The sequence below is a fragment of the Schistocerca gregaria genome, chromosome 1 (assembly GCF_023897955.1).
Source record: "Schistocerca gregaria isolate iqSchGreg1 chromosome 1, iqSchGreg1.2, whole genome shotgun sequence".
In the NCBI taxonomy this organism is placed as follows: domain Eukaryota; kingdom Metazoa; phylum Arthropoda; class Insecta; order Orthoptera; family Acrididae; genus Schistocerca; species Schistocerca gregaria.
Window position 1 is genome coordinate 501,575,366 of NC_064920.1, and position 13,236 is coordinate 501,588,601.

Consider the following 13,236-nt stretch of genomic DNA (forward strand, 5'->3'; position numbering starts at 1 on the left):
AGTGATCCAACGACAAACAGAAACTGATTGTTGTAGCAGTTTTCAAACACCTGGTGCAGTGTACTGCCACAAGGTGACAGGCATAGACAGAGTTGGTAAAACGTATTCCCAAAAGCTTTGGGAGACCCCTAAGTTGGTGGTAAGTATGGCAGTTGTAAAATAGCAGTTAAAGCTAGAAATGAGTGCTAGTAGCTGTGTATTAAAATGGCAAAGTCAGCCTCACTTGCAGGAAAGGTTATGAATAGCATTTTATGGTTGTGGAAGAGTTTATTCATATTTATTAACTTGCATAGAGTAAAACAGTAACTACACAAAATCAGTGAAAAAACAGTCTAGATCGCGATAGTTATTTTATTAAAAGACCAGTTTCAGCCTAGTCTTAGATCATCTTAAGAACAACACTGTTAAAGAGAGAAAACATGCTAGCTACAAAAAGAAGTCAGTGACTTAAAAAAATTCATTTATAAAACTGAAGAGTCGTTACCCATCAGATGAAGTTGGTGATGGCTAGAACAGTCAGTTGACCACTGTCATTGAAACTGCTGCTGCTGGCTGCTCAGCGTTGTGTTATATAGGTCTGATAAGTATGTGTTTCTGCTATATGATGTCAATGTCAGCCAATGAGGAACAATTTACATAAATTATGTATTATTTAAAAATGCACTTTATCTAAAATTAAATAATTATAAGAAGTAGTGCCTATAGGACAGAACAAAATCTTAAAAATAGTGAGTAATGTAATAAGATTACTTAAAAAGTCTTTCTCTTATTTCTTGTCATCCCATCTGGTGGAAATAATTTATTCAACTGCATAATTACCATGGATAATAATTATTTTGCATTAATCCATTGTTTATTCTATATACAAATTCTGTTGATTAAATAGCAGATACTATAGATATTTAATACTAGTTAAATAAATTATTCCCACCAGCTGGTACTATAAGAAATAAGAGAAAGACTTCTTATTTGATTTCAGATGATGTGTAATTTATGTAAATTGTTCGTCATTGGCTGACATTGATGTCATATAGCACATACATGCCCTCATCAGATCTATATAGAACAATGCTGAGCAGCCAGCAGCAGAAGTTTCAATGGCTGAGGTCAACTGACTGTTCTAGCCATCATCAACTTCATCTGATGGGTAATGACACTTCAATTGTAATGAGTATAAATGACTTTATTTTAAGTCACTGACTTCGTTATGCAACAAGCATGTTTTCTCTCTTTCACAGTGTTGTTTTGAAGATGGCCTAAGACTAGTTCAAAACACGTCATTTTAATAAAATAACGATCACAATATATCCTGTTTTTTCACTGATTTTATATAGCTTACAATATCACTGTTTCCCAAAAATATTACCAGAAATTTTAAAACAGTAACTGGTTAATTCTGCATATGTCTTCTGTACCACCTGGATAAAAAATGTGGGGATAGAGCTCTGGACTGTAGTAGTAGTAGTAGTAGTAGTAGTAATAGTAGTAGTAGTAGTAGTAGTAGTAGTAGTAGTAATTATTATTATTAATTATTATTTAAAAATCATGTTTTATTAGATCGTTGTCCTCAATCCAAAATCAGTTAGTGCTTGGAAAATGAGAGTCTGTTGAAGAGAATATGACAGTTCTAGATGGGGTGTTTGGTGCCCTTTCATAATCACAATTTAGGCATAGGATCCACTCATTGAGAAAAACTGGGCAAGTGCTGTGACCTAAAAGAGGACTATTTAAATGCAAATGTATTTCTTGCACAGAAAACAGTATTTAACTGCCAGACAAAGACTTTTCATCTTCCCTCCCTATTGTAAACTTATGTGGCCTGCATAATTACGGTTTGAGCTATAAGATTTAAAATTTTAAAATTCTGGGGAATGTATTAAGCTACTGTGATGATAAGAGCTTATTTGTACAAGAAAATAATTGAAGTAAAAAATAATCTTCATTATCTTTTAACATTTTATGTTATTTATTTAACTTTCATATTACAGATTAGCAGCCCGAATAGCTCATAGAATTGAGGAATTAAATAATCTGCCAGCTGTAATGCCTGACGACTTAAGAGTCAAAGCTGAAATTGAACTCCGTGCACTGCGGCTTCTCAATTTTCAAAGGTCCTTGCGATCTGAGGTAATTGTAATTTTAGTGAAATACATATTGCATGCTTATGTGATCTCACCTGAATAAACATAAAAATTAAGGTGTTCCTGACACATATGTGGTAGAAGTCGCTCAGCAATTGCTGCAGTGAGTAAAATTTCATCTGTTTCTTGTGATATACATTGTCTCATGGGGCAATTCACACTGACGCAGATGTTTGCTGAGCTGTGCTGCAGCAGCACAGTGTTATTTTACATCTTATTATCTTACATTAGTGCTTGACAATGAATTAATTATTTGATTATTGGCCATAAATACTATGGTTTTGAGATTTAAGTGTCCCATTCATAGCTTTTGCATCGAAACACATAATTGCTAGGCTTTTATATCTGGCATCTCTTAGGTCACACATTGGTGCCTAAGAAATGTGGCTAACTGGTTAAAATTATTTTTTAAGTTCAAAGCAGAGTCATGTCTATTTCAAGTAGAGATTAAATATGATAATGGAAAGCCTTAGTGGAATGTAAATAATTTAGGAATAAAGGTAACAACCTACTTAACTGTCAACAGGACTGAAACCTTTCTAGGTTTTGTCCAAATCCTTTTTCGAGATAGTATAACAATAATGGAAATTCCTGGATGGATTTTATGTTGTCAACACATCGACTTGTTTCTTTGAATAAGTTTTCAGTATTAATTGTCAACTTTTTAAGTTTGCCATTATTATTTATGATCTAAGGCCTATGCATCTTTCATATAAATTAGCCCATCTCTCTTTCTTCCTTCATCTTTTATTACATTTAATAACCTTATTTCTTAGCATTCCATAACCCCCTCCACGCTCTCCACAATCATTCTCTGTCTCCACAGACATCAGGAGCCTTAAATTGTGGGGACAGCATGCATCTATTTTTCTCTGTCTTCTGCATGTTAATCACTGCATTCACTTTCATTTACTGTCCCATTCTCATTGAGTCATTGGTAATTCTTGATTGTGATGAACAGAGTTTATAGCCTTTTTTTAAAATTGTGTATAATTTTCTGAGACAAAAACAGGTATTGTGTGAATGATTAGTTGTCTCCAAATCATGGAAACAGCAGAGATCATGTGACGTGATCATTTTAACCAGCCTGTCAGTAGTGAAGTCCGTGTTGGACATAATATGTGAAGCACATGTCGGACGTATATTGGTGAGAGGGGAGAGGCGTTTTTCTTATTCTGCTTGCCACCCTTATACACAGAATCAATCATGTACCACTTCCTTACATGAAGGTTAAGATTACATTTATTGCCACACGAAGAATTTTTGCTATTTACTGGGAAATCCATGAGAAACCTGGGAATCTTTTCATCCGGGAAAAAACCGGGGAGAACCCAGGAATGTTGTAGAATTCCAGAAATTTTTGATTGTTTTAGTTTTCTGTTAAATTTTTGTAATTTTGACTGATGAGAGCTGATACTCTAACAAAGAATTTTGCTTTATCCCACTGCTGCAGAATAATACTGCAGCAATAAAACATAAATGAGAGAGAAAAAAAAAACAAAATAAAACTTAAATTGAAAAGAAAATTCGCAGTCTACATTAATGAAACACAGTGCACACACAAGCTTTTGCTGACAGCAAAATGTGTCAAAGGCTTTAGGATGAAAAGTATGCAGTACTTCGTAACAACAAATTGCTTTTGATGAGTGTGATGTCACACCTACTTACATTAGTTTTGTCTGATCTGTTTCCAGTGGGGTCACTAACGTGCACCAAACTGAAGTTTGGCTGTTAGCTTTATAAATAGTAGCATCAAGCAAACCCGATGCTAGCCGCAAAAAATGTTCCAGGGCACCCTAGCTGCCAGATTCGTGCATGCATCAAGCAGTCTGAGCTGTAGTGGATGGAGAATGGACTGGGGGGGAGGGGGGGGGGGGGGGTTGTCTCCAAGTGACCCATGTTCACATAGTGTACATTTAATGAATTTGCTGTTTTTTCTTCATTTACATTACAGTCCTCATGTCAAATGAAAACAAAACGGATTTCTGTGGCTGGGAGTTACTGAATGAATTCATGATTCACATAATTACAGAAGACTAAAATATGTTATTGGTTACATTTTCCTGGTTTTATTTTATTTCATTCCTCAATTGTCTTGCAGGACAATAAAGTTATTTTTGTTCATTTACTAAAGAAATTTGCATGTATTAATCTTTTCCACAGAACTAGATAATGTACTTGGAATGAAGTGTTTCTTTCCACACTATTGACTAGTTTCAAGTGCAGGTTTCCATATTCTGGCATATACGGCATACTGCCATAACAAAATACCAAATATAGTACTGGTACTCCAAGAAAATTAAGCACCATTCTTCCGGAAATTATAGATTGGCAGGACACTGTGTTTTATCATTGTTAACTTCATCCCAAGGCTTTATATTTACTGCTGGAGTAGAACATAAACTACCAGTTACACAGTTTCTTGGCTTCACAGGTAACCGTGTTAATTTTTATACTGTTTGAAAAATTCATAAAAAACTTATGGTCCTTAGTTCTGGTGTATACAAACAGCTTCATAACAGTACTGCAGAGTACAAGGGGGAGGGGGGGGGGGGACGGGAAAAAAAGGGGGGGGGGGGACGGGAAAAAAAAGGCCAAGTCACCACATAGTGAAATATATATTAGGGTACTTTGAGTCGTAGAGTCTAGTTCTAAATGAATATTATGCCAAGCATTACTTTCTTATTTTGCATTCCTTATCTGGATAAGATGTGATAAAACAATTGCCCTAAGTACAATAACTCTATATGTCCCCACTGAACAACATGCTGCAGTGCTGCACATGGTCAAGTGATTCACCACTACCCACAAAATTCCAAACAGAAATGCCACGAAAGGCGTATGAACAGAGAAAACCCCAAGCACGGGGTTTCTATGTCATGGTAGCTGTGCGTGTACAATAATGCATGTTTTCTGGAGCTCTCTGGCAACTGTTCAAATGAACCTATTTCTAACAGGCCACAGGAAAATATCGCCTATGGTAACTTGAGAAGTATTACTTTTAAAGTAAATTTTCTTTTACACAAGGTGAGTTATGTGTGAGAATGTGCGATGAATTTCTCAAATCATGTAGCATCTGACTCATTCATAACTTAACACTTCGGATATCAGCCACTTAGAAAAATTCCAGGCTCAGAAGACCAGCCATTTGTGTCATTATTTAAAATTTTTCTGACACATTTGTGTTTGATAGATCTGAAACGGTAACACATGTAAGAAAGGATCAATATTATATGTGAAAGGTGAGCTCTGCTTTTAGCTATACTACATATATTAATTTAAACCATTAACTTTTCCTTTTTGTGTGTTCACCTTATTTAACAGTAATGTTACTATTGGCTGACTACATCACAGGTCCAATGCTCTGAATATCTGCTCTCATTGGCTAGCAAGATCACATGATGTGTGCTACGATTGGCTGTCAAAAGCGCATCGCAATCTTGATTTCAGTGCTTCAGAAACTTGTTCTGTGTTTGTTGGAATTCATATGTATTACTTTCGTAGTAAGAAGTACACAGTGTACATGTTGCTGTGAATCAAAGATCTTTCCAAACCATTTTTTTGTTCTAAATTGCCAGGTTCTATGCCGGTATATAAAACCTGTACCATTCAAGGGATTGATAAGTTTTACAGCTCCAACAGAAAGTATACTGCCACTTAACAAGGAAAAAATGCATCACCCCCTCCCCCCCCCCCCCCCCCCCCCAAAAAAAACTGTATTTTTAAATGGGAAATCCAGGAATTTTTTTTCTTGTCTGCTTATACACCCTGTATTTACATGTGTATGAGGCATTTCTCGTGAATTAACAGAAATGAAGACCATTCATGAACCTAAAGCAACAAGTAGTCACTTCCAACAATAGATTTCCAAACAGAGCTTTATGTAAGAAAAATCTTTGTACATAATAAGATTGTTTTTGAATAGTTACATCAGCAGAAAAATTAAGCCATATAAGAACAATCGGAGTGCATTATTTTCAGGGTTTTCCATAGATAAAGGGAACTGTGCCATAAGATAACTAATCGTTACAGACAAGCACTGCTTTAATTATTGAATACAGGTCCTGCATCTACAGTAAGAAAATAATTCACATTCTTTGTGACAAAAATGCTGTGGGTTAGTGTTCTGTCTTTGTCAGGCAATGTCATGATTAAAGTGACTGCAGGATATACAAGGTGACTATTATTGAACTATATGAAATAAAATCATTGTGACTTCTGAATCGTTTGTATTAGGACTTTCATACCTTTCGGTTGGCATTGGGACATTGTGGGAATTTTTATGTGGATATGGTTTGTGTTCGTGACAAAGCCCACTTTCATTTGTATGGCAAAATTGGCACATTTTGGGGGCTGAGAATTCACATTTCACAATCGAGAAGTTTCTTCACCGTCAACGGGTGACTGTGTGGTGAGTAGTGTCCAGTCACGGGGTAATCGATGCAATATTCTGTGATTTCAAGGTGACTACCAAACGTTACATGAAGATTTTGAAGATGATTTCATCCCCATTATCCAGAGTGACCCTGATTTTGACAACATGTGGTTCATGCAAGACAGAGCTTGACTCCATTGAAGCAGGGGAGTGTTTGATGTCCTGGAGGAGCATTCTGGCTCTGGGGTACGTTGGCATGGGCTTCGATAGGTCGCCATGTTCTTCAGATCTGAACACCTGTGGCTCCTTTTAGTGGGGCTACATTAAAAGCAAGGTGTACAGAAATTAACCATGAAACTACTGCTGAGCTGAAAACAGCCATTCAGGAGGTCATTGACTGCATCTATGTTCCGACACTTCAGTGGGCCATGCAGAATTTCACTGGTCATCTGTGCCACATCATCACCAGTGATGGCAGGCGTATCGAGCATGTCATAAATCTGAATATCTGTAGTGATGTTTACAAGTTGAATGAAATGTGTGCACACCATAGTTTCTAATTAATTAATTTTTTCTGTATGATTCAATTATTGTCACCCTGTATTTTACTGTGGTGTGTACAGAAATTAAAACTAACTGTGTCACTGTGGGGAGTGCTTTACATGTCAGTAACTGTTAGACATTAATGCAGTATATTCCTCTTCTCTGCAATCCCCCTCCTCCCCTCTCCCCGCAAAAAAAAAAGTCTTCCCCTTCTCCCTCATGGAATAAAAGTGTCTACAAAGTAAGCTTCTGTGATCTTGAGGAGAGACAGCCAATATAGAAAAAACACATTACTCACTCTACCATTGTGACTCACTATGTCACTCAGTTATGAATTTTGATTCTTTTATAGCATTTTGCAAGTAGTATGTCACAAAAGAAAATATAGCTCATGTATATTAAAGATATTATCATTGATTTATACATTGTTGATAGTTTCACAGTTAGCTTTCTCTGGTACTTGCATGGTGTATTTAACACATAACAAGTAACTTAACAGAATTTAGGGCAGCTAGTTTCTTTTGGCGACATTTGGTGACATTTTAAAAACTGTTTTTTCTTCACATAAAAAGTTAAGTTATTTGAGATTTTCTTTCCATAGGTTGCAGCTAATTATATGCAAAATATTTGTACTCCTGAGTATGCTTTGTTGTACTAGTGATTATACAAAATATCAATGAACAGTTGAATTAAAGATAGGTACTATGTGGTGGTGATAGGATTCCTGTTGCCGTTGTTGTTGTGGTGGTCTTAAGTACAGAGACTGGTTTGATGCAGCTCTCCATGCTACTCTATCCTGTGCAAGCTTCTTCATCTCCCTGTACCTACTGCAACATACATCCTTCTGAATCTGTTGGTGTATTCATCTCTTGATCTCCCTCTCTGATTTTTACTCTCCACGCTGCCCTCCAATACTAAATTTGTGATACCTTGATGCCTCAGAACATGTCCTACCAACCGGTCCCTTCTTCTAGTCAAGTTGTGCCACAAATTTCTCTTCTCCCCAATTCTTTTCAATACCTCCTTATTAGTTATGTGATCTACCCCTTAACTCTTCAGCATTCTTCTGCAGCACCATATTTCGAAAGCTTCTATTCTCTTCTTGTCTAAACTATTTATCGTCCATGTTTGACTTGCATACGTAGCTGCACTCCATACAAATACTTTCAGAAACAACTTCCTGACACTTAAATCTATACTTGATGTTAACAAATTTCTCTTCTTCAGAAACGCTTTCCTTCCCATTGCCAGTCTACATTTTATATACTCTCTACTTCGACCATCATCAGTTATTTTGCTCCCCAAATAGCAAAACTCCTTTACTACTTTAAGTGTCTCATTTCCTAATCTAATTCCCTCAGCATCACCCAACTTAATTTGACTACATTCTATTATCCTCGTTTTGCTTTTGTTGATGTTCATCTTATATCCTCCTTTCAAGACACTATCCATTCCGTTCAACTGCTCTTCCAAGTCCTTTGCTGTCTCTGACAGAATTACAATGTCATCGGCGAACCTCAAAGTTTTTATTTCTTCTCCATGGATTTTAATACCTACTCCGAATTTTTCTTTTGTTTCCTTGCTCAATATACAGATTGAATAACATCGGGGAGAGATTACAACCCTGTCTCACTCCCTTCCCAACCACTGCTTCCCTTTCATGTCCCTCGACTCTTATAACTGCCATTTGGTTTCTGTACAAATTGTAAATAGCCTTTCGCTCCCTGTATTTTACCCCTGCCACCTTTAGAATTTGAAAGAAAGTATTCCAGTCAACATTGTCAAAAACTTTCTCTAAGTCTACAAATGCTAGAAACATAGGTTTGCCTTTCCTTAATCTAGCTTTTAAGATAAGTCGTAGGGTCAGTATTGCCTCACGTGTTCCAACATTTCTACGGAATCCAAACTGATCTTCCCCGAGGTCGGCTTCTACTAGTTTTTCCATTCGTCTGTCAAGAATTCGCGTTAGTATTTTGCAGACATGGCTTATTAAACTGATAGTTCGGTAATTTCCACATCTGTCAACACCTGCTTTCTTTGGGATTGGAATTATTATATTCTTCTTGAAGTCTGAGCATTTTTCACCTGTCTCGTACATCTTGCTCACTAGATGGTAGAGTTTTGTTGGGCCTGGCTCTTACCAAGGCTATCATTAGTTCTAATGGGATGTTGTCTACTCCCGGGGCTTTGTTTCGACTTAGATCTTTCAGTGCTCTGTCAAACTCTTCACACAGTATCATATCTCGTATTTCAGCTTTGTCTACATTCTCTTCCATTTCTATAATAGTGTTCTCAAGAACATCGCCCTTGTATAGACCCTCTATATATACTCCTTCCACCTTTCTGCTTTCCCTTCTTAGCTTAGTAATGGGTTTCCATCTGAGCTCTTGATATTCATACAAGTGGTTCTCTTTTCTCCAAAGGTCTCTTTAATTTTCCTATAGGCAGTATCTATCTTACCCCTAGTGATAATGCACCTCTACCTCCTTACATTTGTCCTCTAGCCGTCCCGGCGTAGCCATTTAGCACTTCCTGTTGATCTCATTTTTGAGATGTCTGTATTCCTTTTTGCCTTTTTGCTTCATTTACTGCATTTTTGTATTTTCTCGTTTCATCAATTAAATTTAATATCTCTCCTGTTACCCAAAGATTTCTATTATCCCTCGTCTTTTTACCTACTTGATCCTCTGCCACCTTCACTATTCCGTCTCTCAAAGCTACCCATTCTTCTTCTATTGTACTTCTTTCCCCCATTCTTGTCAATCGTTCCCTAATGCTCTCCCTCATGCTCTCCACAACCTCTGGTTCTTTCAGTTTATCTAGGTCCCATCTCCTCAATTTCCACCTTTTTGCAGTTTCTTCAGTTTTAATCTACAGTTCATAACCAATAGATTGCGGTCAGATTCCACATCTTACCCTGGAAATGTCTTACAATTTAAAACCTGGTTCCTGAATCTCTGTCTTACCATTATATAAGCTATCTGATACCTTCCAGTATCTCCAGGCTTCTTCCATGTGTACAACCTTCTATCATGATTCTTGAACCAAATGTTAGCTATGATTAAGTTGTGCTCTGTGCAAAATTCTACAAGGCAGCTTCTTTTTTCATTCCTTACTCCCATTCTATATTCACCTACTACGTTTCCCTCTCTTCCTGTTCCTACTGTCGAGTTCCAGTCACCCATGACTATTACCAGGTGTATACGACCTGGGACAACCGGGAGATCCGGGAAAAACCCAGGAATTTTTTCATCTGGGAGAAAACCAGGAAAAACCCGGGAATTTTTCATTGTTTTAGTTTTCAGTTAAATTTTTGTAATTTTGACTGGTAAGAACCGATACTCTAACAAAGGATATTACTGTATCTCGCTACTGCAGCATTAAAACATGAACGAGAGAAAAAACGAAAATAAAACTTAAATTGCGAAGGAAATGCCCCATATAAAATAACACAGTGCTTGTACGAGTGTCTGCCAACAGCAAAATGTGCCAAAGGCTTTCGGAAGACTACGCAATGCTTCATAACAACAAATTACCTCCGATGAGCATGACGTCACAACTGTTTACATTAGACTCAATCAGTTACGAGTAGGCTCGTGTACACACGCAGTTGAGTCGCGTATGAGTAGTACCTTCTCCCGCTTCTGGCTATAGAAATGTGGCTGTTGGCTGTGTAAGCAGCATTAGCAGCAACCAGCCATATGGGGTACAGGGAAAAATTTTACTGGTGCACCCAAGCTGCCAGATTCACACGTGCACAGCAGGCCCGGATCTAGTGGGGGGGGGGGGGGGGCTGAGGACAAACCGGGGTATCTCAACCGGGTGGCAATTTCGGGGGCAGAGGGCAAATTCATATTCTTGTGGAAAAAAACCTTGTTTCACAAAGGACCTAGCATCCAGCACATGTCTGTCTATCGATTATTAATATGATTTTGAAACGCACCCCTGCTGGTTTTTGAACACATTCTAAGTTGATTTCTGAATGAATTATAAGTCGATTTTTGAATGCGTGCATAGTGTTTGTGATGTCTCTGCCAGAGAAATCCTCATCACATCTAGAAATAAACTTTCCTGCAGACGAAATGGGACGGGGCTATAAGAGCTGAGCGGAATAAATCCGAACCGGTGATTGCTGCTTGTTTATGTGGTTGATTTGGTTTGTGAATGTTCAGCATTGTTTTAATTACTACCGAAATCCATAGATTCAGACTACCAGAGTGGAAATAAACGACTAACAGGAATAACAGGTAAGAAAGATTATGTATTACCTTCTCGGTGTATCCAAGAAAGTGAAATTTGACAGAAAACTTTTGGCCAGATCGCTACACTAGAGAGGACCAGTTGAAGCCCCTGTGTGTTTATTTCCACTGTCCTGAAAGAGTTTGATGGCATCCATTACAAAATATCCATGTTTGAGTTCCACAGAGCGAAATGCAGTGACGTGCGGTATAAGAATATTGTTTGAAGAGGCGTAGCACTGCTCTGCACACTTAAGACCAATACCGTGTTGTAAATCGTCGAAGATATATGTTTTATGTATCAAATTCTTCAGAAAGATGTACACTACAAAATGAAGTTATTTTTGTGAAGTCTTTTTTTAAATTTTTTGACAGCTTTTACTAAGCTTTCCTGCTGAGGCAGTCAATTTATTTGAAACGAAGTGTTTAATTCCACACTATTGGTTAGTTTCAACCGTTCGCTGCATTTCAGATGCATGTTTTTATCTTCTAGCACATATGGCATTATGCCATAATAAAGAACCAAACATGAGGTAATACAGTACTGGTACTCCAAGAAAATTTATGCCTCGAAAATCACACTGAAAAGCTTCATATCAGGCCGAGGCTTACGTCATTGGGAATCTGGACATACGAATGTGCACTGTAAGGTGAACTATGCATTTTAGTATGGTTCACGAAATTCCGACGCTCATGGAGTATCCTCTGATGTTCTGTTTCTTTTATGACACAATGGAAGATCTTTTGATGTTTTACACGTGCAAACATACGAGCTTCCTACTAGCTACGCCAGGGCGGTGATGTCTCTTATCTGGCGTGCTCTGACAACTGCTGAAATGAATCTATTTTTAACAGGTCGCGGGAAAATAAAGCGAATTGTTGTTCGAAAAGCGTTATTTTCAAAGTAAATTTCCTATGAACTATGAACTATGTGCGAGAATGTGCGATGAATTTCTTAAATCACAGTGTGTTTGCTCTCTTTTAAAAATCAACTCTTTGATGATGAGCCATTTAGAAGAATTTCAAGCCCAGAAGATCAAAGATGTATGTCAGCATTAAAAATTCTACTGGCGTATCTGTGTGATGTATCTTAAAGTGTAAAATGCGCTAAACAGATCAACATTATATGTGAAGGCTTAGCTTCTCTTGTTGCTTATGAATCTTAGAGGCTAATATTATATGCGAAAGCTTTGCTTTTCTTGTAGCAACATTAATTTTAACTATTAACTTTACCTATTGGTGGAATTCGAATGTATACTTTCGTAACGTGAATGCGTACATGTTGCTGCTCATCAAAGATCTTTCCAAAACGTGTTCTCCCCCCTGAGTTTCCTTTTCTAAACTGCCGGGAAATTCTACGCTGCTATATAAAACCATATCCATTCAAAGGATAAGTTTTACAGTTCAGAGGGAAAGTATACTGTCACTCAACATGGAAAAAGTGTATTTTCACCCAGGAGAAAATGCATTTTTCACCAGGATCCGGGAAATATCCGGGAATTTTTTTTCCATGTCCGCGTATACACCCTGTATTAAATTTTCGTCTCCCTTCACTATCTGAATAATTTCATTTATCTTATCATACATTTCTTTAATCTCTTCATCATCTGTGAACTTAGTTGGCATATAAACTTGTACTAATGTGGTAAGCGTGGGCTTATTATCTATCGTGGCCACAATAATGTGTTCGCTATGCTGTTTGTAGTTGCTTACCCACATTCCTATTTTCCTATGCATTATTAAACCTACTCCTGCATTACCCCTATTTGATTTTGTATTTATAACTCTGTATTCACTTGACCAGAAGTCTTGTTCCTCCTGCCACCGAACTTCACTAATTCCCACTATATTTAACTTTAACCTATCCATTTCCCTTCTTAAATCTTCTAACCTACCTGCCCGATTAAGGGACCTGACATTCCACGCTCCGATCCGATGA

General features: G+C 37.4%; 1 protein-coding gene across 3 annotated transcripts in view; it reads left to right on the top strand.

Moving 5' to 3' along the window:
• LOC126354066 (ATP-dependent helicase brm-like) overlaps positions 1-13,236 on the top strand; it is a 203,153-nt gene that overhangs the window by 34,562 nt on the left and 155,355 nt on the right. For all 3 annotated transcript variants that reach the window (XM_050003445.1, XM_050003454.1, XM_050003438.1), the window contains exon 6: positions 1,989-2,127. In XM_050003445.1, coding sequence (XP_049859402.1) covers positions 1,989-2,127 — 139 coding nt within the window. The remainder of the gene's footprint in view (positions 1-1,988; positions 2,128-13,236) is intronic.